The sequence below is a fragment of the Gobius niger genome, assembly GCF_951799975.1.
Source record: "Gobius niger genome assembly, chromosome: 3".
Classification (NCBI taxonomy): domain Eukaryota; kingdom Metazoa; phylum Chordata; class Actinopteri; order Gobiiformes; family Gobiidae; genus Gobius; species Gobius niger.
In genome coordinates this window covers 6437734-6465589 of record NC_136854.1, presented here as the reverse complement: position 1 = coordinate 6465589, position 27856 = coordinate 6437734, and the positions used below count along the sequence as shown (strand labels likewise).

The following is a 27856-nucleotide window of genomic DNA, read 5'->3' as shown; positions in this document are numbered from 1 at the left end:
GATGATGTCACAGTGAGTACCATATACGCACACAGACTACTTACTACTTACTACGCTTACTACGAACAACGTTTTAGAAAGACACGCACAGAGGGGCAATGGCCAAAGGGAGAGGGCAGGCGCTCCGCGGTGCTGGTGTGCTGCATGACTCTGTCTGAGATAAAACCCGATAAACTCGAGTCCAAACATTTCAATGGCAACTCTCCATCAGGAGTTCCATTTTCTATGGATGAGCTTATTGGTGAGTCCAGAGGGACAGGATAAAGACAAATTGTAGAAAATGCGGTTGTGTATAAATAATTTACTACTGCTCTGTGCCCTGGTACCAAATGAGTCATGGTCCGGTACCGGTCCCCGGCCCAGTGGTTGGGGACCACTGACTTCACAGATCATTACTATGAATGGGGTTGAATGGAACCCTCTCTTATTTAGTTTTCTCCTGTTTAAAAAGCCTTACGTGCACACTGCGGAGCATTAGGTGGCGCTGTGCAGTTTAACTGTTCAAATTATGTTTCATATCATTTATTTAAAATGTTTGTAGCAATTTAAATAAATTCCCACTGAGGTGTTTCAAGGTGACCGGTACTTGAGGATTTTCTTAAGCAAATACTTAGAGCACTTCGAAAACCTTTACTGACTAAAAGTATCTGTATCTAAATAGTATCTAATGGTGGGAGGCTGTCTTTTTGAAGTTTCCAGAGCTGCTTGGTATCAGCCCACCATGGCCTTGTTCAGGGCCACGGCCCACAGGTTGGGGACCCCTGGGGCTGATGGTGAAAAAGAAAATGGGGAAATGTAGAGACTGATGTGAACAGGGCTGTGGATGGTTCGACTGTTCCTTTTAAAAGAAATATCTGCTCTGCTGTATTTGATTCTGACTTTTATCATGATACAACTGAGCTACTGTGACCGAGTCTCGCACATAAATATATATGCATATACTTTTAGTCTTTTCTGTTTTAACCTGAGCCATACTTCAGCTGAGCTCAGTACGATGAGTGACTGACTGAAACCAGGCTACATTTCATATTGTGCCCTTTGAATGGTAATATCTGTATAGTTGACATCTGTGGACCATACGTTGTTAATAAAGAGCAATAAATGAATGAAAGCTTTGATCTGTGTTATTAAACAGGCAGCAGACAGGACGTTACAAGAGTGGCTTCAGGAGAGGGAGATCATCACTCAGTTTGCAATGACACTGAGAAGGCACTTGCTATGAAAGAGTTTTTAGTTATCAAATAGAACATTTTAGATGAAGGTTGGCTCTGAAGTGTCTGAAAGCTTCAGTATTAAAAATGGTATTCTGCAAGGTAGTGCAGTAGGTCCAGTTCTCTTTAGTGTCAGGATTACTCACATTTTTGAAAACATGGTGTTCAGAGGTGTTCATGCCTCTCAGATGATGGGGCTATTTGGAAAAGGTGCAGGAATCTTGCTCAGGTTCATCAAAGTATTCAAACAGCAACAGTCATAGTGGAGAAGTGGTTTTATGATTTGAGGTTTAAAATCTCGGTGGAGACGTCATGCTTCATGGTAAATATAACCTAGCCTGGCATGGGTATTCCCAGGCTAGTAATAACCAGGGAAAAGGTACAGAAAAGGGAGTTCAGCTTCCCGATCGCCTTGTGTATGAAACTGTTCCTCAGTCGACTGGAACTGACCCGTAGATTCCGCAGTCTCCTCCCTGAAGGCAATACCTTGAAGAGACTGTGTGATGGGTGTGTAGGGTCCCCTTTGCGGGGGAGACGGGTGGAGTACATGTCCTTAATAGAGGGGAGAGGGGCTCCGCAGATGTTCTCCGCTGCTCTCACGATGCACTGGAGGCTCCTTCAGCAGGAGGCAGTGCTGGTGTCGTGCCACACAGTGATGGAGCTGGTCAGGATGCTCTCTATAGTCCCTCTGTAGAAGAACCTCACAGTGATGGAGCTGGTCAGGATGCTCTCTATAGTCCCTCTGTAGAAGAACCACACAGTGATGGAGCTGGTCAGGACGCTCTATAGTCTCTCTGTAGAAGAACCTCACAGTGATGGAGCTGGTCAGGATGCTCTCTATAGTCCCTCTGTAGAAGAACCACACAGTGATGGAGCTGCAGGCTGGTTTCACAGTACACAAAGATCTACTTATTGACACATATGTTGCTGTTAAATCTGGGGAATGGGGAATACATGTTCAGTTTTGCTCGGTCCCCTCACATGTGGGGGTTGAAGGGCCTGACAAGACGGCAAAAAGTGTCCTGGCAATTGATATTTCTATAACTGTCAATTTATCACTCAGTCATCAAAGTATGAAGGCTTTGTGGCGAGACGTCTGGGATAAAGACACCGAGGGCAGTAGATAAGGCTTCTACAGGCAGGTGCAGAAGAGCCGAGTCTGTATTTACACGACTGAGACGAGGCCACACTGGGATAAATCCCACCCTTTCGGACAAGAGCAATGTCTGATGTGAGTGAGAGTGTGGATCATGTGTGGTACAGCGTGGAGAGGGCCACATCAAAGTGGGACGAGACTGGAGTGCTGAAGGACTGTTGGGGGAGGGAGGGAATCCAAAAATAAAAAAAAATACATTTTTTTATCTGAAGCTGGATTGAAATTGTGGAAGTTTAAATCTCGTACAAAAAAAAGAGCAGATCATGTCCAGAGCCAGATTTATTAACAAGAGCAATAATCAGAAGAGCACAAATTCAGAGAGGCGACATGCTGCATTCAGAGCTATTCCCATGTCTCTCTCGAGCAAGTAAGGAAGTCAAAGAGATTCACACCAGATGATATAGTTGTTCCAGCCCTGTACACGTAGTCAGAACAGAGAGAGGCAGCTGAGATGCTGTCCTTGGCTCTCATAACAAATTGTACTTAGTTTAGTGTCTGGGATCAAATTAACCTTAGTATTCTTAAACATAACAAGGTGATAAACACAATCACAGAAATATTATCTCCACAATATCCAGAATATAGAGGAACATTCTCAAAGGCATAGAGTAACACAGCCGATGCAGTAGGTGGCGACATGCGCCGTAGTTTGGCTCGCAGTCGCCCTGAGGCTGAAAGAAGAAGCGGCTCCTGAGGACCCAGAGAGCGCAGCTCCGAAGTGACGAGCGGACATGAAGCTGTTCTTTTCTTCTGAATCCACAGCTCAGAGCTTTGCCTGGAAGTGAAACATGGCACAAGTGAAGCTGAAGCGGGAGCACAGCGCGAGCTCAGCGTAAGTTCCTTTTTCACACGGACTGGACGCTGCTTTTTTTTTTCCTAGGATGGGAAAGGGCAGATCCCATTCATTGAGTGTTTTTAGGTTGAGGTTAGGTTGAGGTCAGGGCGAAGTCTTTCCTTTTTGAGGGACAGAGCTGGAGGTGTTCTGGATGCACATGGATGCGCAGCTGCCACTTCACAGAACCCAGTCAGAACCGTGCGTAATCTTTCCTCATCCTGTTTATCAATATGTAGCTAAAACGCGCAGGATTTCTCACAGGCTGGGGCAGAACGCCAGTAGCAAACCTGATGCGCGGGTTGCGGGTTCCCCTGCGGTCTCCACAGCCATGCCCGCAGATCGGCGCGCCGCCGCTCACCGCGGCCGTACGTGCGTCCAGGGCCGTAGCCAGGATGTAAAAAACAGTGAGGTCCGGATAATTCTTTAAAGGGGGGTCTGGGGGTTTTCCCCCAGGAATTTTTTAAAGATTGAGAAGTAATTTCCTGTATTTTAAGTGATCAAAAACACTTTTGTCTCATCCTGAAGCTGTTTCAAAAATGTCTTTGTGTTGCACCGTTTGGGACCAGGAGCCTGAGTGAATGTGGTGAGTGAGTGGATGGTGGTCGGACATGCAGATGGTGCAGACTGGCCTCGCTTCCATCAGTCTGCCCCAGGGCAGTGGGTGCAGCCGTGCACGAGTCACATACCCCCTACTTTGACATGATGAATATCACAAAACAAAATATCTATTTAACATCTATTTCATCCATTATTACTGTGAAGCAGGTTTTCCAAACATTTTTGCTCGCCTGAGTGAGAGGCAATAAGAAATACTAATACTACTATACTATACTAATAATATTAAATGAAAATGTCCGTTTTTAATTGTTTTGAAAGCGAGGCTGTGGCTGTGAATGGGTAAAGCTGAGGGTTCTGCTTTGGCTCATTCTGAACATCAGACTCTGCGCTCTGGCCCCGCCCCCTCTGCGTCGCCCTCACTCAAACCACTGGTCGCTACAAAGGTGAATGCGCTTGTTTAAGCTCTCATTAAAGCGAAGAAGGACATTACAATCTGCATGAGACAGAAACAAAGTGAGCAGCAGAGGAGGAGGCACTGATGAGGCACAGACGCTTCTCCTTCTCCTCTCGCTCCTCAGATCAGAATGAGGAAAACTCCTGTTGTAAATGAAGTCACCGTCAGTCTGAGGCGCGCGCACTGGCTCCTCTCTCTTTATGACAGAGAGCAAAGAAACTGCATCTGGACCAAACTTTGGCGCGGTTCATGCGCTGCTGTTGTAGTGAGGCTGACGCACAGCCGCGCCTCCGCCCAGTTTTACGCACTCGGGTCCAAAGCAGCTCATGAGGTTCGGTTTTAGAGTGGACACATTTAGGTTCAGAACAAGCTCATCCACGTCTGAATTAGAGGCTCTTCCGCCTGTAGAAGCGCGTGTTTACAACATTCATTTGCGCAGGATTCAATGTGTAAAAAAAAAAAAAAAAAGCTAAAATTTTACCGAGGTCCGGACCTCGGTGACCTCAATGGTAGATACGGCCGTACGTGCGTCCGCTGTCTGCAGCCACGACTCATTCTCTCGTCTTTACAGCAGGTGTTTCACGTCAATATGCAACGGATTTTCATGAAATAAGCAGCGTGTTGTTGTTTGTGATCCAGAGAAGCTTCTGTGGAGCCAAACGTCTCCTATTTTCCACAGCATGAGCGTCTGTGCACGAGCTTGCGTTACCTACATCCAAAGCTTGTAGAGTCTGCCCTCAAAGTGCTCATGCCCTTCCCTACACTGTACAACTGTGAAGCTGGGTTTTCTGCACTGGTTGGTATGAGACTGAAATTCTTTTTGTTTAATGTGTAAAATCCCAGTAGTCTCAGTGATGTTGGACATTAAGGGAAAAACATTTTTTCCCAGCATTATTTTTTTAGCATTTTATTGTTATCTTATAGTTACAACCATAGACTTCCTATACCCACCACCTCACAGTTTGAAACTATTGGCTCTTTAGAATGACATTAAGGCTGTTACAGCAGCTTTTTTCATATAAGAATTTCTGATCATATCATTGCATTTGTGTTTGAATAATTTGTTTTTGACTTGAAACAGCTGCATATTAAACATCAGTTTAGCTTATCCTTCCTATTTTGTTGTTTTTTGGGGGCGTGTTGGAGTGGGATTCTGTTAGGTGGTCCTAAATTGGAAGTTAAAGTGGTCCTTGGGCTGAAAAAGTTTGAGAAACACTGATATAGAGTGTGCTCATGTTTCTACAGCTGGGAGCCCCCCCACATTAAAGAGGAGCCCGAGCCCCCTGACATGACCCAGGAACCCGAGCTGTGCATCAAACAGGAGCCGGAGGAAGAGTTTCCTTTTCACATCGTAACGGTCAAAATGGAGGAGGACGAAGACGAGTCTGCACTTCGAGAGGAAGCTAACGGAGAGGAAGCTAACGGAGAGGAAGCTAACGGAGAGGAAGCTAACGGAGAGGAAGCTAACGGAGAGGAAGGTAACGGAGAGGAAGCTAACGGAGAGGAAGGTAACGGAGAGGAAGCTAACGGAGAGGAAGCTAACGGAGGGGAAGCTAACGGAGAGGAAGCTAACGGAGAGGAAGCTAACGGAGAGGAAGGTAACGGAGAGGAAGCTAACGGAGAGGAAGCTAACGGAGAGGAAGCTAACGGAGAGGAAGCTAACGGAGAGGAAGCTAACGGAGAGGAAGCTAACGGAGAGGAAGCTGACAGAGAGGAAGCTAACGGAGAGGAAGCTAACGGAGAGGAAGCTAACGGAGAGGAAGCTATCGGAGAGGACTGTGGAGCAGGGGCCGGCTGCAGCTCGGAGCACACTGACAGCTCTGACACGGAGCGCTCCGAAGACTACGGTCAGGAAGAGTCTCCGTCAAAGAGAAGCTACGCCATGATCCCTCCTGACTCCTCTGTGACCGACCACAAACCCTTCGGCTGCTCGGACTGCGGGAAGAGGTTCAGATGGAGTTCAGTTTTACAAAGGCACAAGTCGGTGCACACTGGAGAGAGGCCCCACAAGTGTTTAGTTTGTGAGAGAAGCTATAAAGAGAAGGGAGACCTGACAGTGCACATGAGGACTCACACGGGGGGGAGACCTTTCGTTTGCTCAGCCTGTGACAAACCTTTTAAACACAAATCCGGTCTGTCTCGACATCTAAAGCACGTCCATCACACCTGTCCGGTTTGTGTGACGGGCTTTCATGACAAGGTTCAACTGGACACACATCTGAGAGCTCATGTGGAAAAGGGGCCTGCGGGAAACGTGAAACCCTGGAGCTGCTCGGAGTGTGGCTGGAGCTTTCAGATTTACTCCAAGTTGCAGAGGCACATGTTAGTTCACACAGAGGAGAAGCCTTTCAAGTGCTCCGTCTGCGGAAGAGGTTTCAACGCTAAATCCACTCTGGTTTACCATTTGAAACAGGTTCACCACGTCTGTCCCGTCTGTAAGGAACACTTTGTGGACAAGATGAAACTGGCCTCACACCTGAGGGCTCACGTAGAGGAGGGGACTCTCAGTCAGGCGGCTCTGAAAAGGGACAAACCATGCAGCTGCTCAGAGTGTGGGAAGAGGTTTAAGTGTGACACGGATGTGAAAAGACACATGTCGGTGCACACAGGAGAGAGGCCTCACAAATGCTCCCTCTGTGAGAAGACTTTCACACAAAAGGGTGCTCTGAAAACGCACATGAGAGTTCACACCGGAGAGAAACCTTTTGTTTGTTCAGTTTGTGACAGACCATTCACTAAAGGCTCTAATCTAAAGAAACATCTGAGGACTCATGCAGATGTTGCTCAGTGACAAACAGGACTGCTCTGCCACATCCAGTTTCATGGCCAAATACTTTATTTTTTAAAGTAGATTATGGCATGTTTCATTTCATAAGATTCAGCCAAACTGAAGAATGACAGGATACTGTGATATTCAAAATGAAATTGTACACAACGGGAAACGTTTGAGTAAGATTGTGTAAAACTTAGCTTGTTTACATGTATGAGACCCATGTATGTTCATTAACATGCACTGTCCCAACCAAAAAAAACAATAAAATTAAAACAAAAAGATTCTTTAATGCATATTAAAGGGGCTGGACGCAAGTTGGCCATTTTATACTCACTACTGCCATCTCAGGTCATATGTGTAACTGCACCTTCTATATTAAAGGTCCTATATCATGCAAAATCGACTTTTTAGAGCTTTTAGCCATGTTGTTATGCTATTTCCTCATCAAAAACATCCCAGAGTGGTTTGTGGCTTCATTCACGCAGCTCTCAGTAATCGTCCTGAATCCTGCTCTCTGAGCAGCTGCTCCTCCCTCTCCTGGTGAACGACTGAGTGTTCAGTTGTGTCGTCACAGCGGAACGGAAGTGCTCGACGTCTGTAATGTAATGTCTTAATTCTATGCTTACAGCATGATTTTAATTTGTAAAACAGCTTTTTCATTATTTCTGTCGTAAGAGAGATGAAAGAGAGAAAAAAAAAAAAAAAAAAAAGGATGTGCCCGAGGTGCTTCCAGGTCAGCTGTGCCAAAACAAACAAACACATCCCTGAGCGTCTGAACAGATCAGTCATGTTTGCGCTGCAGCTGAAGATGGAGCTCGTTGCCTACTCTGGACACATCTGTTCTTTTTTCTTAACTAACGATAATGTCACGGACGGAGAAAAAGAAGCGCGTTTGGCTACGAGGACGAGGAGTTTGTTCAACTTTTTTCAAGAAGAGGCCAATCGAAGTTGTTTTTTCTCCGGGATTCAGCGACTTTCACCAAAATATTGTTTTTCTGTGACTGTCTCTGATGGATGTTTGGTGAACCTTCGCCAGAATCAAAGTGGATTAACTTTTATAACCAACGCGAGTCCCACAATGTAAACAGCGATGGAGCAGAGGGTGAGTCAGTCCAAACGCGGGTTAGCATATTAGCTTGTGTGTTAGCATATTAGCTTGTGTGTTAGCCATTTATGAAGCTGTGTTGCAGATGTCAACTCCGTATAACTGCATCGTGAAGTAACTTAACTTATTGTTGTTTATTTATATTACGGTAAAGTTGTATGTGCGGAGAGAGGGGGCGGAGTTAACTAAATCGAAGCGTTGTGTCTTCCGGGTTTGAAAAATACCTCCAGAAAACACTTATATTTTTCACAAAAATGAGTGCTCCATAGTGGTAGATGTACAATATATCATATACATGCCTATACTTAACTTTGGAATGGCTAAAATAGCATGATATAGCTCCTTTAAGCTCGTGCATGACGGCACTTTACACCCGAATTAACACCTTTCTGAGTGACAGTGCAGGATTTTAGAGGCAGTTGTGGTGAACAGGTCTGAGCTCATTCTACACATTAGGACATGGAGGAACATGTAGGGGGAGGAAAATACATAATTTTAACATTTTTAAACTCCCTATAGTCCCTTTAAAGGGACAATACAGGTTTAAAAATGTATTTTAAAATCCTGTCGTCAGAAAGATGTTACTTCGGGTCCAAAGTGCCGTCATGCACGAGCTTAACATAGAAGGTGCTGAACATGCATCTTGCCCCTTTAAGTTGCTGTTTTGGCTGAAATTGACCATATTGTTCTGTCCAAATCTCTTTCCACTTTTTGATCAAATGTTTGCAAATTTTAGGAAATAAAATATGCACTGTTTTTTTGTTTGTTTGTGGCATTAAAATGTATAAAATGTAGTGTTTGGACATTAAAAAAATGCTTTAAAACGCATTAAATATGGCCTGTAGAAATCCTTTGAAGGCTTTCATGCACAGCGTAAACCCTCGATGCTTTTCAGTTCAAATACAAACTTTCTAAAGTCACATATGCAGCAAATCTTTATTTCATCACACAGCAACCGTTCCTTTAAAGGGAGACTGTAGACATTTAAAGAGTAAGACAATAGGCAACTCTGGAGTAAAAATGTGTAAAGCAAACCGTTATGGAGTGAGTGTTGGACCATGTCTTTTGTATTTGTGACGATAATATTGTCACAATGACTCTGAATGCACCGCGGTTAATGGAATATAATATTGGACTGATTAAAGCCGGGTACCTGGCTTCATGTTGTTTTGCTACAAATGATCACGCTCAGCACAGAAGACCCAAATGCATTGCTCAGTTTTTCTTTTATTAACGTGGAGATAACAAAGAATTCCCACAAGATCTGCACAAGGACAAAGACCACACACAGAACAGTCAAAAACCTAAAACATACAAGAACAAAATGACATGATTACCTGCACAAGGACAAAGACAAAGGGGAAGACTCGATCCCCACACTGCGCCCTACGCTCCTCTGCGAAGTGTGCACTTGTTCGAGTGCAGGTCACAAGTGCAAAGACTGCAGAATTTGGACAGTGCGGCTGGCGTCATTTTCAGACCTAAACTTAATGAAGTTGAAGGTCATTTTGTTTTGTATATATTAGATATTAGTAATTTATTTGAGCTCGCTGTATAATTTTTTATTTTAAATGTAGAGTGGGTAACCAACTGGTATCTGGTAAGTTTTTAAGTGAAAAGTTGAAATTGGATTTTAATGAATGACAGCACAAAAAAAAGTATTGAAATTGTTGCATAATGTCCGTAAATACTGGTGCGCACATCGTCGCAGTGCTTCATCATATATTTATGCTTCTTTCCAAGTAACATGGCAAACCGTGAGTGTATTTACAGATAAACAGCAAGAGAAAAGTTGAAACATTTAATCAAAAGTCATTTTTTTTCGGCGCAAGATCGACGGATGCAGCCATATTTCTGTCTCTCTGGGCTGTACCGCAAAGAATTATGGGCGATATGCTTTGCCAAAGTCCACTTGGATGTGGGCTTTGGCGAAGTGCGGATCAGGGGCGCAAAGGGGGCGGGGCGAAAGACCCCTCTGGAGGATTGGGACACCCTACGCACTCGCACCCATCATCGGGAACGCGCATATGAGGGACGCGAGGGGGGAAGTGCGAGTATTGGGACAGGGCCTATATATACTAAAGGGCGGGGAGGGCAAAGACACACAGGTGTCACACATTAGGCGAGAGGCAGGTAATCGCACAGGTGGGGAAACAGGAAAGGGCAGAGAGGAAGTCTGAAACGAGAAACAAGGTAAGATTTCAAAATAAAACAGAATGACTAAAATGACCAAATAGCACAAAAAAAGAGCTTAACCAACATGACATGACAGCATTAAGTCCGCGATAGTCGATACAGGGCCTAAGTGTCTTGTATTTCCTTCCAACAAAAAAGAAACCCGCCCCAGCTGGAGAGGAAGACGGACGGATTATCCCAGCAGAGAGAGACTTCTTAATATAATCTTCCATGGTCCGGGTCTCGGGGCCCGACAAAGAGTACAAATGACCCTCAGGCAGGGTGGAACCCGGCAGAATGTCAATGGCACAATCATAGGGCCGGTGCGGAGGCAAGGAAGTCGCCTTGGCCTTGTTGAAAACCTCCTTGAGATCCATATAACAAGGGGGAACACGGGAGATACCAGAAAAATCAGACTGGCTCAGCCTCGGACGCAGAGAGAACAGCCTCAGGTGAGTCAAAACACTTCTTGTAACACTCCACCCCCCAGGAAGAAACATTCCCTTGTGACCAGTTGACGATCAGACTGTGCAACTCAAACCATGGGTATCCCAAAATCAGTCTGTGCTGGCACCAGGGGCGGACTGGGACTAAAAAACAGCCCCGGAATCTGACCAGCCCGGCCCAAATTAGCGTAACCGCGGCATCATTTCAACATAAATTTACAATCATTTTTCTTCCACAATTGTTGTGTCACCAATTAAATCAGAGCTGTTAAATAAAATAGAGAAATTGTTTTATTTAGGTGCTTTCAAACTTATTGCACCAACATATCCTGTGAGAAATGCGATGTTTTGCACAACAAAGTTGAATGGATACTAAAACATGCAACATCCACAGCAAATCCAAATGGTAAAATGAAAAACAATCAGGACCAAATTAGGTTTATAGACACAAATGTCAACACAAGACTATCAAATTAACTGTCTTTTATTCAAGTCCTTGATCGCTGAAACAAACACTGTCTTAAAAGAAGCAAAGTGTCTGTTACCTGTGAGATTAACATGACCTAATGCTGAGGGAGCAGAAGTTTCTTTAGTAACTGACTTTTGTCTGCTACTCTGTCAATCACCAAATCACCGTCCAATGACATGAGGATTTCCTTTTCTGATGTCATGAGCATAAATGCCTCTCAGTGCTCTTGAGTTTGTGTACTTCTTAAACGGCTTTTGACATGTTTGAGGATTGAAAAACTTCTTTCACAAGCTACCTGTGTGACCAGACTGGAAGAGTAAGAAGGAACTTGTACCCTAAACCAAGGATGCGGTATGCGCTTGTGAAGAGATTGAAGCGTTTCAGCAGCAACACATTGAACAGTCCTGGGTTGTGTCTATTTGCACTGAAAACATTCCACTTTGGACTATTTCTTTTACAACGTGCTCTTGGATAAGCTTCTGCACTGTGGATGTGATATTGTTTACAGTTGTTTTGGACAAAAATGTAACAACCGAGCCTCTTCCTTTAGACTGTGGCTGCTTACTTTTCTTTACACATGCTTGTAGATGATCTTTAAGGCACATGTCGTATTTACCAAGAAGAATCAGGAGCTCAAGAAAGTTCCCACGGTCAGCGCTGTCATCATCTAAGCAATAAGCTGCTTCAGATGTCTTGCCTCTGTAGCTCAGTCCTCTCTTTCCAATAAACTTCACCACATGTTCTAAAACTTCTCTTCCTAACTTGATCTTTATGTGCCATTTTTGTGAACTCTGTAGCAGGCTGCTTACATCAGATTTAGAACTCCACAAAAAGTTTGCCTCAGTGCTAAGTCTGTGCATATTGCATCTTTCATGTTCCTCCACCCTTGAGATGTTTCCTGTCTTGCATGCCTTTAATAAAGGGACTGATTTCATTTGGCTTTGCAAAAGCTAGACATACAGTGCAAAACCATGAATGGGTCTCTTCACAGTTTGTGAGCCATTTTCTGTCCGTACCATCTTTGTGTTTTAGTACTCTCTGAATAGAAATTGACTTTGTTTTTGTTTAAGGTTGGTAGGAGAAAAAATGTTTAAGGCTCTTATCCTCCGACTTGGGTCGCTGAAAATAGTTATAATTGTCAGTTGAGGCATCGTCCTTGCTGATGTTTCTACTCTCAATCTGGGTAAAAACAAACAAACAAACAAACAAACAAACAAACAAACAAACAAACAAACAAACAAACAAACAAACAGTATGGTAGTTTTAAATTATGAGAGACCAATTGTTATTATACAAGGAATAGTATTTGGTTTAACATAGTTTTAGCTCTGATATTCAACTCAGCAGTACCCCTGGTTATCCCTGGTTTTGTTGCAGCATAGACACATCTTGGTTTTGACCTGGTTTTATTTTGACAAAGTGTGTTTTTTAAACCTCATGTAGCTAACAATCCGTTTACTGTTACTCACCGCTTTCTCTCTATCATCTGACTGAGTCTCTTTGGCAGATTCTCCTGACTGTCCCTGTGCAGTGTCTTCTTCATCTTCTTGTGCTGTAGTTGTTGTGTCAGTGGTGGCACTGTTACTACTAGCAAACAGTTGTGTTAACTTTTTATACTTTGTGGCCTCATTTGCTGGTCTGCAAGTCTTTTTTTTTCAGCTTTTTTGTCCATTATGAATAATTTCCGTTGTGTTTCTTTACGCTATCACGCCTGCCTGCACCAGCATCTCTCTGCTCCACGTCTGCCTGCTGCTTTTGCCGACGCGTTCAAGAAGCGTCCGTCACCGCGGCGGCGCTGCTTCCCTGTCTCCGTCACTCGCTGTAAAACTGTCTGCTCTGCAAAAGGGCCGCAAACCCCTCACAGCACCTTCAACTCTCCACCTTTCGCACTGTCTCCCATTTCTCTGCTCTGATCGCCTGCGTTACACACTCTTCCCACGTCCCCATTGGATCACCAGATAGCTTCAGAGTAGTCACTCAACAAGAGCTAGCAGTTTTTCTCCTTCTTTCTGCTGTTTCACTGTGCAACCGCAGGGTCGCATGGCAGCGCCCTCTGGCCTTAATGTCTGTACAAGGAAGAAATTGAGAGGCCAGCACAGCGGCCCGAGAGCCAGCGGCCCTTCTGTGCCCTTCCAGAATGGACATATGGCCAGTCCGCCCCTGCCTGGCGCTCGGACTGTCTGGGGCCACTATCAGAATGACCAACCCCTCCGTCCTCACCCTGTGCAGCAGAGGAGGCATGAGACGAACCGTCACGGCCCATGGGCCAAGGCTTCCCCCCCTGCCTGTTCAGGTAGGTCCTTCAACGAGGAAAGCCCCAGCCACAAATGGTGAGATCCCACCTGAGTCGCCGTCATTGAATGGCTACCGTCATTGGCGAAAGCCTGGGACATATGGAGGAAGGACGCCACCGTAGTTTGAACCTCTTCGAGCTCCTCCAGGGTCAGTTCGGTGCGTCCGTGAATGAGCTTATCCAGCGAGCCCGCCAGAAAAGCCATGTTGCTAGCTAACTCCACTACCTGAGCAGCATTAGCATTGCAGCGGTCCAAGACGGCCATCGTAAGCTTATCCTTGTCAGAGGAGAGCAACGCCTTATCGCCCGGCCAAGGGGATGAGGACGGAACAATCAGCGGAACCCCAGGTCGACACTTCCAGTCCTGCACCGCAGAATACGGCCCGTATCCCAGCGCAGGATGTTTTGCCGCAAGTGGATGAGCCCATTCCTGCTGAGCGAAGTGCATGATAGGTGCCATAACGGGGTCACATCACGACAGGGCAAGGTTTTCTGCGGGAACGACTAGCCAAGCCTTCCGTGAAGTCATCCACCGTAGCAGCAGGTTGAGACGGGGGCAGAGGAATCTCCATACGGTCCACGGCAGACACAAACAAAGCAGGGAGATAATCCAAGGGAAAACGATCCCTTTGTACCCCTGACGGCGTCTTGGAGAAGATGGAGTCAGCATCTTCTTCGTAACAGCGGCGATCATCTTCCTCATCAAGTTCACTCCAATCCTTCCTCCTGGGGCTAAATGAAGGCACCGGGTCCTGGTCCGGAAGCATCCACAGCATCCTGAGCTGACCGTTCCGGTGAACCCGGGCCCATGAAACCCCGGCGACATCCGCGCTCTTCCCCGGAGAGCGCTAAGCACGCCTGACAGTCAGTGTCCCCCGCTGTATGATGCCAACCGAGGCAGCGGAAGCACAGTTCGTGCCAGTCCTCGGCAAGGAGGATGGAGGGACATTTTCGGCATCTGCGGAGCTCGACACCGGCAGGTGAAGTCATCTTTGAGCGGAGAAGCGGCGAGAAGATCCTGAAAGGTAAGCTAGAAGCATTGTTCGTAGAAGAATTGAGTCCTGCTCTCTCAAACGCTGAGTTAAAAAAGGAGATGAGCGGTGGGCCGAGGGGGTTTATATACCCCTGGTGGATGTGCCATCATCTTGGTATGATTGGAGTGGGTAGATGCTTTTATCTCTCAGGCGGAGGTGATACCTCGGTTTATAACCAGTAGCGAAGCCCATACGAAACAGAACCCAAGGATGTATATCCATGGGATAGATTTAGTTAGACCAGGTAACTCAAACTTTCTCTAACACTTAAAGCAGTACTAAGTAACGTGTTTACCTTAATAAATCCGTTTCGTAGTCCCTGTGGGGGTAATACAAGTGTTTAGGGGATGATTGGAGGGTCTTTCATCTCGCCCTGATGTCTCTGGCCAGAAAACCATGTTTGCAACTTGACTGCCACCGGTGCGGAGCAAGCAATACACACTAATGTAATCACGAAGAAGAAGCTAACATGCTAACAGGCAAAGCTAACTGCGGGCTAACGTCACTTTAAACAGTATTTACAGCCAAGTTTGAGTGAAAAAAAACATTTCCATTGTATAATTGGATGCACAGTAACCCTCTCTCCCTTCGCCTTTCCTGTCTACTCTCCAAGACAATTAATAAGTTAAAAAATCGTAACTTGCTACTACACCTGCAGTTGCGCTTATGGCCTCTAGGGGGAAGAGCTACTTAGTACTAGCCTGATAAACCACACCCACCTTCTTTTTGCACGAAAGAAGGTGGGTCTGGCCACGCACGGTAGACAAGTTGTTGATTGGCGGCTAAGGCCGAGCCGAACCAATCACGACCGTCACAGAGAAATGAGAAGGTTACGTCACTCGCTGCACCTCTGTGTTTTTTGTTCAATTAACGTTAACATCAGCCAAAACTAATCATTGGATGAAGTAGTCAAGGATTTTGCCTCGCGTTCTCCGCGTGAGTTTATATTCACTTCATATTTGTTTAATTGGACACGGCTGTCGTCACGTCCGCTAATCGCCGATTGGTTTATTTCACTGACAATCTGTGCGCGTTAGGCCCGCCCGTTCACACTGCTCCAATTGCTCCGTGACCAGACTAACTCCCTGCATGGAATGGACAGGGAAGAGTATGGCAGAGCCAGGCAAACTTAGTACTGCTTTAAGGCCGCAACCCCCAAAGTTTAAGTTACAAGTCTGCCGATAAGTGCGGGGCATTACATTTACAATTTACTTTGAAATATGGTTCAGTGATATGTATTTATGTCATTTACTTTCGTCTGACCTCAATAAACAAATCTATGTGGTTTTCAATTAAGATTTGTATTAAATACACTCTGAATATATTTCCCTTTTTTTATATATATATATATATATATCGTCATGGCGACGTGAAAACAGGAAGTGACCTCCCTCTCTCCTGGTGCAGCTGAATTGTTTGCCTTTTTCAGCGAACCACGTTGTTTTTCTGGATACTTTTGTACGTCTTTACCGTGTTTTTGTGGAGGTTTGGTGGATTTGTTTACTTTGAGAGTCCAAAATGGTCCTGAAGAAAGCAGCTTTTTGAAGGCAAACAAACTGCTAGCTTATCAGCTTAACCCATTTGAGATCTACAAACATCTTCTGAGACACTGAACAGTGAAGAGGCACCAAGAGCCCCCACACCTGCAGCACGGAGGAGGCGTCACAAGAGGAGCTACAGGAAACAACAAAAGGGACCAACGAGGAGATGGTGAAAGACTGTGGATGGAGCTGTGCAGGAGGAAGAGGAAGGACGAGGTGGAGCTGACCAGTGCAGGACACCACGCTCTGAGACGGGGACAAGCCCAGGAGGCGGTGCACCGTTTCAGATGATCATAGGAGACAGAGGGCAGCTACAGTTTCTCCATCCTCCAAGGTCATGCGGGTGGAGTGGCTGAAGGACAACGAGATCATCGACCCGGCCGAGGACAGGAACTTCTACATCACCGTGGACACAACCTGATCATCAAACAGGCGCGTCTGTCCGACACGGCCAACTACACCTGAGTGGCCAAGAACATCGTGGCCAAGCGCAAGAGCTCCACCGCCGTGGTCATCGTCTACGGATTTCCCATCAACCAGTGCTCCTCCTGTGACCAAAACAGTGAAGATGGCGGCCGCGACACAACAATCTTTCACCAAAGAAAAGAAAAAGAGTGGTGCGCACTGAATGGGTGCTGCTGCCGGATGCTCTCTCATCGAATGCAATTTCTCCATCTGTGAGATCAATAAAGTACCATCTTATCTTATCTTATCTTTTATGGTGAAATCCTTTTGGGATCCCCAGCTCTGTGCTCTCGACGTCCTGCTCCAGCCTTCACTAAACAAATTCAATACAATCTAATGTCGATGACAGTAGATCTTTAAAAACTATAAAATACATTTATAACGTGCTTCCTACATTAGGCTCAGAAACCACTCACCCATTCACACTCTCCATACAGTGGGTCAAGTGTTTTGGAATAATGAGATTAAAGCCACGGGCAGTTGTCAGAGCAAAAGTTCAATGCAAACAAATGAAAAAAAGTGTTGACATCTACCATCACAAGTGAAAATATGCAGTAGTTCTTTTACACATACAAATAAAACAAAAGCAGAGTACACATGGACAGAAAAAAGGGTTTATGGTCAAAATATCCACTTGGATTATTGTTTATTGGAATTTGTTTTTATTTTATTTGGAAACCTATCATATTGTTACTGGATAACTGATGAAATTGTCACGTTGACATACAAACATGAATCAAAGTTGAATGAAATGAAACATATTTTGGTATTTGCAGCCACGAACACGAAGGGGGTGAAGGGAGAGTATTGTATTTACGACAAGTGTACCTCAAAGAACAGTACTGTATATCCCAGCATACGCTCTGCACACATTTACTGCAGCCTTTTATTCTGAAGGGTCTTCACTGTACATTTTCACTCTGCAGCCTTTTTTTTCTGAAGGGTCTTCACTGTACATTTTCACTCTGCAGGCTTTTATTCTGAAGGGTCTTCACTGTACATTTTCACTCTGCAGGCTTTTATTCTGAAGGGTCTTCACTGTACATTTTCACATAGCAGCCTTTTATTCTGAAGGATCTTCGCTGTTTGTTTTTACACCGCAGGCTTTTAATCTGAAGGGTCATCACTTTCTCTTGAAGGCAGAGTTCTCTTAGAGCCAGTGTGTGGCGTGGATGAGTAGAAGAGCCATCAGGAGGAAAGCCTTGGAACCAGGAACATGTCCTAAAGCACAGAGACACCAGTGCACAGATATTTAAAATACACATACAGTATATAGGACACACATATAGGACACTGTTTCTTGAGTCCAATTCAACCTCAAGTCCTCAGTGCAACTCACTCGGGACTTGTTCAAGTCTAGGTTTAGTCTAATATGCATATTTTGTAATTTTTGCCTTGTAACCATTGAAACGTCTTTTAACTGAAGACGTTTCGATGGTTACAAGTCAAAAATGACTTTTGGCGGTGTAAGAACAAAGCTCTTGCATCGTATGAAAGAGCCTTTAAAGTATAAGTCACCAATCCAGCCTTTTTATATTGTACATTATTTTACTCAAAGGACTTTGGAGTGTCAAAGGTGGCCATTTAATGGAAGGTTTACACATAACGACGACAAATCCCAAATGCCACGAATCTCCACGAATATCACAAAGGTCCTGAGCCGATGTGCTCTTTTAATAACCTGATTAAGATTAACTACTGGTATACTACTAGTATTAACTACTGTTACAAATGTCACACATGACAGAAAAATGGCATTTGTAACGCATCGTGGCTATGTGTAAACCCAGCATAAATCTGATGTAGTGCCACACCTCCACAGTCCTTACTGTGTCCCTCTCAGGTGAAGAAAGGCTCAGAGGAGCTGTCAGCTCATTACCACCTGGTGGACAGTCAGACTCATCAGATCCAATCAGAGTTTACGTTCGACGGGCAGAGCAGCAGCTCAGCAGTGGTCACCAGGTCTCTAAGTGCTGGGGACTAGACGTGTCCAGCTAAAGGTTCTGCCCAGTCCAATCTGCTCCAAACCGGCCTCATTGTAAAGAGTGTTGTCTCAGCACTAACCTGCTCCTACGGACCCTGTGACCTCAGAGTGTTGTCTCTGCAATGACCTGCTCCTACAGACCCTCTGACCTCAGAGTGTTGTCTCTTCACTGACCTGCTCCTACAGACCCTGTGACCTCAGAGTGTTGTCTCTGCACTGACCTGCTCCTACAGACCCTGTGACCTCAGAGTGTTGTCTCTGCACTGACCTGCTCCTACAGACCCTGTGACCTCAGAGTGTTGTCTCTACACTGACCTGCTCCTACAGACCCTGTGACCTCAGAGTGTTGTCTCTGCACTGACCTGCTCCTACAGACCCTGTGACCTCAGAGTACTGTCTCTGCACTGACCTGCTCCTACAGACCCTGTGACCTCAGAGTGTTGTCTCTGCACTGACCTGCTCCTACAGACCCTGTGACCTCAGAGTACTGTCTCTGCACTGACCTGCTCCTACAGACCCTGTGACCTCAGAGTACTGTCTCTGCACTGACCTGCTCCTACAGACCCTGTGACCTCAGAGTACTGTCTCTGCACTGACCTGCTCCTACAGACCCTGTGACCTCAGAGTACTGTCTCTGCACTGACCTGCTCCTACAGACCCTGTGACCTCAGAGTGTTGTCTCTGCACTGACCTGCTCCTACAGACCCTGTGACCTCAGAGTACTGTCTCTGCACTGACCTGCTCCTACAGACTCTCTGACCTCAGAGTGTTGTCTCTGCACTGACCTGCTCCTACAGACCCTGTGACCTCAGAGTGTTGTCTCTGCACTGACCTGCTCCTACAGACCCTGTGACCTCAGAGTGTTGTCTCTGCACTGACCTGCTCCTACAGACCCTCTGACCTCAGAGTGTTGTCTCTGCACTGACCTGCTCCTACAGACCCTGTGACCTCAGAGTGTTGTCTCTGCACTGACCTGCTCCTACAGACTCTCTGACCTCAGAGTGTTGTCTCTGCACTGACCTGCTCCTACAGACCCTGTGACCTCAGAGTGTTGTCTCTGCACTGACCTGCTCCTACAGACCCTGTGACCTCAGAGTGTTGTCTCTGCACTGACCTGCTCCTACAGACCCTGTGACCTCAGAGTGTTGTCTCTGCACTGACCTGCTCCTACAGACTCTCTGACCTCAGAGTGTTGTCTCTGCACTGACCTGCTCCTACAGACCCTGTGACCTCAGAGTACTGTCTCTGCACTGACCTGCTCCTACAGACCCTGTGACCTCAGAGTGTTGTCTCTGCACTGACCTGCTCCTACAGACCCTGTGACCTCAGGGTTCTGTCTCTGTCCTCGCTGGCTCTGCGCAGACACTGTGGCTCTCCCAGCATGCTCTCTGCTGGAGAGGGTGGGCGGGGCTTCCACCTGCTCCTCCAGGACTGGAAACACACAGAGACACACAGAGAGTGAGGACACAAAGAGTGAGGACACAAAGAGAGTTAAGACACAGAGACAGTTAGGACACAAAGAGAGTTAGGACACAGAGACAGTTAGGACACACAGAGAGTAAGGACACAGAGACAGTTAGGACACAAAGAGAGTTAGGACACAGAGACAGTTTGGACACAAAGAGAGTAAGGACACAGAGAGTAAGGACACAGAGACAGTTAGGACACAAAGAGAGTAATCTCCTCTTGTGAGGCGAATGGCACATATAGCGCCGCCACTCGGAAAATAATTCGCCAAGAGCCTGCGCCGCCACAAAATCTGGCCCAGAGACAGTTAGGACACAAAGAAAGTAAAGACACATAGAGAGTAAAGACACAGAGAGAGTAACGACACAGAGAGAGTAAAGACACAGAGAGAGTAAAGACACAGAGAGTAGTGGACACAGAGAGAGAGTGAGGGCACAGATAGAGCGAGGACTCAGAGAGAGTAAGGACACAAAGAGAGTAACGACACAGAGTAAGGACACAGAGAGAGTAAGGACCGCAGAGAGAGTAAGGACAAGATCTGGCCCAGAGACAGTTAGGACACAAAGACAGTAAGGACCACAGAGAGAGTAAGGATCCAAAGAGAGTAAGGACACAGAGAAAGTAAGGACACAGGGAGAGAAAGGACCACAGAGAGAGGAAGGACACAGAGAGTGAGGACACAGAGAGAGTAACGACACAGAGTAAGGACACAGAGAGAGTAAGGACAAGGTCTGGCCCAGAGAGAGTAAGGACACAGAAAGAGTAAGGACACAGAGAGAGTAAGGACACAGGGAGAGTAAGGACACAGGGAGAGTAAGGACACAGGGAGAGTAAGGACACAGGGAGAGTAAGGACACAGAAAGAGTAAGGACACAGAGAGAGTAAGGACACAGAGAGAGTAAGGACACAGGGAGAGTAAGGACACACAGAGAGTAAGGACACAGGGAGAGTAAGGACACAGAGAGTGTAAGGACACAGGGAGAGTAAGGACACAGGGAGCGTAAGGACACACAGAGAGTAAGGACACAGGGAGAGTAAGGACACACAGAGAGTAAGGACACAGGGAGAGTAAGGACACACAGAGAGTAAGGACACAGGGAGAGTAAGGACACACAGAGAGTAAGGACACACAGAGAGTAAGGACACACAGAGAGTAAGGACACACAGAGAGTAAGGACACACAGAGAGTAAGGACACAGGGAGAGTAAGGACACACAGAGAGTAAGGACACACAGAGAGTAAGGACACACAGAGAGTAAGGACACAGGGAGAGTTAGGATCACAGGCGCAGTAGGCCCAGGATGTTTTTAATGTTGTACTGTACTCACGGTGCACATTAGCTGTGACGCGCTGTGACCTGACCACTGGAGGAGGCTGTGGTCCTTCAGGCCCCAGCTCCAGTCGGACCTCACACCAGAAGTGGGCCCCGTGGTCCTCTCTGCTCACGGTGTAGTTCAGACTGAAGCTCTCGTTCACTGGAATCTTCAGTGAACTCCTGCTGCTCTGGACCCCCAGCTCCCTGTGGCCCCTGTAAAAGGCCACAGTCATGTTCTGAGCAGGAGCCACAGCCCCCACCTCACACAGCAGAGCGTACAGCCTGCCCTCTGCCAGGGGCCCCGAGGGCTCCTCCTGCTGGGCCCCTGTGTGGTTCCTGAAGGTCAAAGACACCCTCTCTGGAGGCTCTGGGGACACAAAGCACAGTGTCACGATTATCACTAAATCAACTTATTGTTCAATAAATAACAGATAAACAATACATTTTTGGGATATATATTTATCATCTATAAATGTATTTGTATCAATGGATTTTTTCTCTACAGGGATTAATAAAGTATACCACTGCTGGCCTTGTTGGGGTTTGGGACGGCACTAAAGAAAGTCTCTTGCCTCAGCTCGGATACATGAAAATAAAATAAAGCTTTGGCTCAAATAAATAAACTTTCTAAAGATTACAAATATGACCTTTGTGTTTTGTTGATCTTAAAAACTGGGAAAACGAGAGAAAATGGGGCAAAAAAAATTTGGGACAAATGGGGCAAAACAAATGCAATAAATGAGAAATAAATAAATAAATAAAAAATGGAGGGGATCAATTATTTGAGCTGAAACAACCAAGTCACTTCCTTTAAGTCCTCATTTTCTCACCATCATGATGAGCACCAACCCACAGAAAACCATTCAATTAAAAAAAAAAATCTGTTTTTGAACATTCCAAATAAAACTACAGTATTTTTGCTGTCAAAGTACAGGAACTACTACGATGTAAACAGTAAACAGCCGGGAAGGGAAATGTGGACAGTAAAATGTACTCACGGTAGACAGTGACGGGTAAGCTGACCACACACTGGCCCACCTCTGTCAGAGAGAAGCACTTGGGCTCGACGATCCAACTGCTCAGAGACGTCTGTATCCAGGGCTGGAACGATGCTACCACAGGTTCTGTCTTCACCTAACAACACGCAACACAAGGTCAAAACAACGGCATCTCATTCAAATATTGCACCTTTCTTTTTTTTCCTCTGAAGTGCTGAATCACAAACACAACACTTAAAGGGACTAGATGCAAGTTGGTCATTTTCATACTCACTGCTGCCACCTCAGGTCTTATGCGTAACTGCAGGTTTTATATTAAGCTCGTGCATGACGGCACTTTGGACCTGAATGAACACCTTTAGAGTGACAGTGCAGGATTTTAGAGGCAGTTGTGGTGAACAGGTCTGAGCTCATTCTACACATTAGGACATGGAGGAACATGTAGGGGGAGGAAAATATTTAATTTTAACATTTTTAAACTCCATATAGTCCCTTTAACAGTAGTGTTGTACTATCTGGTGTTTTTGCCATACACATGTTAAGAGCCAGTTTGTTGGCTTCTCTTTGTGCGACTGTGCATGTGAGTATATGTTCACCATGCGCTGTCGCACCGCAGTGACAGGGCGGAACCGTGAGAGTGCTGTTTCATATCACCTAAGCTGTGTCGTGTTGGGCCATGTTGTGTCACTGGAGTCATCCATGAAAGATTTGCACTGTATGCACCTTGGTGTCTTGCACAATTGCTTACGGGCAGGAGAAGAAAGTGCCTGATGTTTCCTATGTTAGTGATCTGGAGAAATAAACCCCGAAAACACTGCAACTGTCCTTCACATGCGTCATGATTGTTCTGCCTTTTAGATTGACTTTATTTCACCAGGAAGGTCCCACTTTTTTCAGGGTAGTCCTGGCCCCAGAGGGGAACCTATTGTACATGTTTTATTGCTAGGAGAAACCTTAAACATGCAGACTCCACAGAAAGGCCCTGACTGGCCTGGGATCAAGCCCAGGAAATTCTTGCCACGAGGCACGAGTGCTAACCACTGCACCACAATGCCGCCCAAAGCTTTATACATTTAGCTTTTACATTTTACCCATTAATCATTTTGTTCAAAAATGGCAAAAAAAATGAAAGTGACCAAAGCTATCCCCTGTACCCTCATTCAGACCTTTGGAATAAGTAAATAACAATTAATTCCATCACCGCTCAAATAGAAATAGGCCTAAAAATAATAAATGAGCTGGGCAGAACATTGACATTCAGACACAGCCGAGGTTCCCCAAGCTGTTCATAAAGTGACCGTCATGACTGAGTCTGATCTTTTGAACAACTCTTTAATGTGATGGGACGGATCTCAGTTCTAAAAGGATGCAGATATATATATTTTTTTCATTTTTGCAAAGATTTTCCCTGAACAAACTCAAGAGTCACCAAAAACAGTGAAAGAGGAAACCAGTCAATTAAAATGTAAGTTGTGGTCCCTCTTAAAGCAGTACTAAGCAACTCGTGCCCCTAGAGGCCAAAAGCACAACTGCAGGTGTCGTAGCATGTTGTGATTTGATTTTGTTACTTACTAATTGTCCGTGAGAGTAAATCCTACGCTGACAGAAAAGACAAAGGAAGAGAGGAATATTGTGCATCCAATGACACAATGGAGATTTTTCACTCACACTTGGCTGTTAATACTGTTTAAGTGGTGCTAGCCCACAGTTAGCTTTACCCGTTAGCCTGTTAGCTTCTTCTTTGTGATTCCATTTGTGTGTATTGGTGACTCTGGTCTGGTGGCAGTCAAGTTGCAATTGTGGCTTTCTGGCCAGACACACCAGGGGAAGACCTCCCAATCATCCCATTAACACTTGTATTACCCCCAGAGGGACTACGGAAAGGATTTATTAAGATAAACAAGTTACTTAGTACTGCTTTAACTTACTTAACATTTGTAGCATCTCAATTTTTTACAGGGATGACTTTACAGTCACGTTCCACAACTAGCACCAGTCTATAGCCCATTACAATGATGACGCAACCTTCTGTTGGTCTGTCAATGCAGTAAATTAAAATAACTGCCTTGTAGAAAATTGCTCTTTTAAAATGGCTGCCCTGAACGTCTTGAAATAGGCCTCTGTCTCTTTGCTCCCTGACCCTTTCCGACATGCCCCCTCCACACGCTGTCTGTGGCATGACAACACAGTCTTGAAACTACGATCGGTGCATTTTAATTTGGAGGCTCTAGTCGCTCTTTGCAACTGCCATGCCCTATGGATCTCTAACTATACCCCCATGGACGACACCAGGATCTGCAGGAGCCCATACAATTCAAAAGATGGACATTATCTGTGCAGGTGGACAATGGCTTTTCGAGGTTACCCGTTAGCTTGTTATAATCGACTACAGCTCATTGTTGATGAAAAGTCTGCAATAAACCACACATGTGCAAAGCCAGGCTCATTGTGTGATCATCGTAAAGGCTGCTTCGAGTAGTTGCCTGTTTTACTGACGTGATAAGTGCATAATAGGCTGCTTGTTTTCAATGAAACGTAGCGGCTAACTGCTAATACTTGTTATCTTCGAGAGAAACCACTCGGCTACGACCCATTGTAGATGAAATTTGAGCAATAAACTTCCAAATCAACAAGCCAGGCTCCGTGTGTGATCATTGTTAAACGGTTCTTTATGTGTGTGGTGGTTTTATTGACTTTATGTGTGCATATCTCTCGTTTTCACGTGATGACTCGAGGTTTAGCTTAGCATTTGCTTTCTCCGGAGGCTCTGTGCATCATCAAGGCCCAGCGCAGAACCAGCCACTGAAATAAGTGTACTTGTCACCGGTTGTAATCCTGGGTGTTTCGGTAAAGAAACACTGATGTGTCTTTGTAAAAGTCTCAGAGCTGCTGTAGCTCCGGTTTTCAACACATGAAGCTAATCCTCCATGATGACTCTGACTGTTTACATCTTAGGGCTGGACACTGCGGGGAGGGGATTCTGCTGAGGGGCAGTGGTTGGTTACTCGGCTAGTGACGAAAGGTCGGAGGCGTCTCCAGGAGGTGGGGGCGTTCCTAGGAGGACTCAGGCAAACCTATTCCTAAAATGGCCGCCATCAGAGTTTTTCCAGATTACTCAAAAATACGTGAATGTGCCAAGGCAACACTTCAGGCATGTTTTTAATGAGGGAATGACATAATAACATGATGTAAAGCTTGAAAAAGTCGATTTTGCATAATACCCCCCCCTTTAAAATGTAAGGAAGAAAAAACATTGTTCCATTAGTAGAAAATAAGATCAGGCATATAGCCTTTAATGTTAGATAAACCCTACTGTAAGAATGAATCATTTTCATCCAAAGGTGTGTCTTAATAATTACGTCTTAGATAACATGGGTTTACTATCTGGTCTAAAAAGAGCATAATATAATAGATTCAAGAGCATTAAAGCAGTACTAAGTAACTCTTCCCCTAGAGGCCATAAGCGCAGCTGCAGGTGTAGTAGCAAGTTACGATTTTTTAACTTTTTAATTGTCTTGGAGAGTAAATACTACACTGACAGGAAAGGCGAAGAGAGAGAGTGTTACTGTGCATTCAATTATACAATGGAAATATTTTTTTTCACTCAAACTTGGCTGTAAATACTGTTTAAAGTGACGTTAGCCCGCAGTTAGCTTTGCCCGTTAGCATGTTAGCTTCTTCTTCGTGATTCCATTAGTGTGTATTGCTTTCTCCGGACCGGTGGCAGTCAAGTTGCAAACATGGTTTTCTGGCCAGAGACACCAGGGGGAGATGAAAGACCCTCCAATCATCCCATAAACACTTGTATTACCCCCAAAGGGACTACGAAAAGGATTTATTAAGGTAAACACGTTACTTAGTACTGCTTTAAAGTTGGTTTGGATCTTTGACTATACGTTTCTGTGAATGAGACATGTAGCAGACAGTATGAAAAGTCATATAGAAGTGCATATAGAGGAGGAGCTCACCGGCAGGTCTTCCCAGCCCATGTAGGTTTCTCGTGAGTAAGAGCAGTTGACTGAGACCGGATCTCCAAACCTGCAACAGCCAGAGACGTCCATCCATGCGTGAGAACACAGAGAGTGAGGGGGAAGTGCTTGGGCTCGGGCTGGGTACCGTTAAGCGTTTAGGTGTTTAAATTTAAAATCTTCTATCTGTCCAGGGACAGAATTAAAGGTACAGGCCACCGTTTTTCCATACTGAGATATGTTCTTACCTTAACTTAGACGAGTTGAGCGTAGCTGTCTGGTCTTTACGCGTGCGCTCAGTCGGGTAAACAGAGCTAAGACGGCGTTAGCATTTAGCCTCTCCTCCTCTCATCTATGGATCAACTCGGCAAAGCTAAGGTAAGAACATACCTCAGTATTTAAAAACGATGGCCTGTTCCTTTAAGGACTTGGTTGTTTCAGCTCAAATAAAGGATATTTTTCTCTCCAATTTTTGTTTATTTTTTCCCATTTATCACTTTTTTTGCCCTATGTTTGCCCTATTTTCTACCTTTTACACACATTTTGCTTAATTTTGCCACAAATTATTCCCAATTAACCCCACATTTCTTGACAATGGATGAACCCGATATTGTAAAGTTGCAGATCTTCCACACATTATTGTTCTGTTTTCTTGCTTTAGAAAATAATAAAATACTTTAGTTATGGGTATTGAAAAAGTATCGTTCAGTTATCGGTATCGAAAACCAAGTAACGTTAAAGTGCAACGGTAACCAGCCCTTATTTGGACAGTGATCCATATTTTGGTGTTTTATTTAAAAGCCTGAAAATGGTGTGTTTTAACCTCTTAACCCCCACCTTAACCAAGTGCATTTTCTCCAGTGCCGCTTTACCCAAATCTACAAAACTCATCTAAATGGATCACCTTCCTCACATTGTTGTTTTCGTCAAACATTTTTGCAACGTTTTCAGCGTATTTTAGTCACGTTTTTATGGCTCTTTTGTTGGATTGGGCTCCTCGTTTTCTTGTCACCATTTTGACGCTTTGTTCTCGAAGCTCTTCGATTTTGGTAAAGCTGAAAACGTGTTCTGTTAAGGCGGGGGTTAAGAGGTTAAAGCTTCCAACCGCTATGCCCCCAGCTACGTACTTCTACACATAAAACTGTCCGACACTGACGTACTATACCTCACGGACGTTTGAGAAATGATGACAGTGGAGAATTAGTTGCAAAAATGATCATTCGACTTTGGTTCTCACACTTCTTGTATGGGTCAGGGGGATGACATCACTCAATGCATGCTATGGTTCAAAACATAATGAATGGGTTATGGGTAACTAATAGTTCACCAATTGTTTATTCAACAAAAATGCAATCAAAATATATACATAAATATAATGTTTATTTAACCTCTTAACCCCCACCGTAACCAAGCACGTTTTCTCCAGTTCGGCTTTAGCCAAACTGAAAAGCGTCTCGACGTCTGTGTGTTTTTATCCCTTTTTTTTTTTTTTTTCGTTTTTGCTGCTCTTTTGCCACTTTTTTGCCTTTAGACTTGGGTAATGCCAAACTGGAGTAAATGTGCTCGGCTCATGTGGGGGCTCAGAGGTTAAGCGCTGTGACAGTTTGTC

The 27856-nt window shown here is 45.1% G+C and overlaps 2 protein-coding genes across 2 annotated transcripts in view; both read right to left on the bottom strand.

The window, feature by feature from the left end:
- The window catches only part of LOC306961346 (bromodomain-containing protein 4-like), a 461990-nt gene that overhangs the window by 220969 nt on the left and 213165 nt on the right, over positions 1 to 27856 (bottom strand). The window lies entirely within an intron of this gene.
- On the bottom strand, positions 17374 to 23439 carry LOC306960589 (intercellular adhesion molecule 3-like; the record flags this gene model as incomplete). Its single annotated transcript, XM_079553020.1, has 5 exons — positions 17374 to 17736; positions 19802 to 19930; positions 21295 to 21648; positions 22280 to 22415; positions 23434 to 23439. The coding sequence occupies 5 exons, from the start codon at positions 23437 to 23439 to the stop codon at positions 17666 to 17668; spliced, it is 696 nt and encodes a 231-aa protein (XP_079409146.1). The 3' UTR covers positions 17374 to 17665.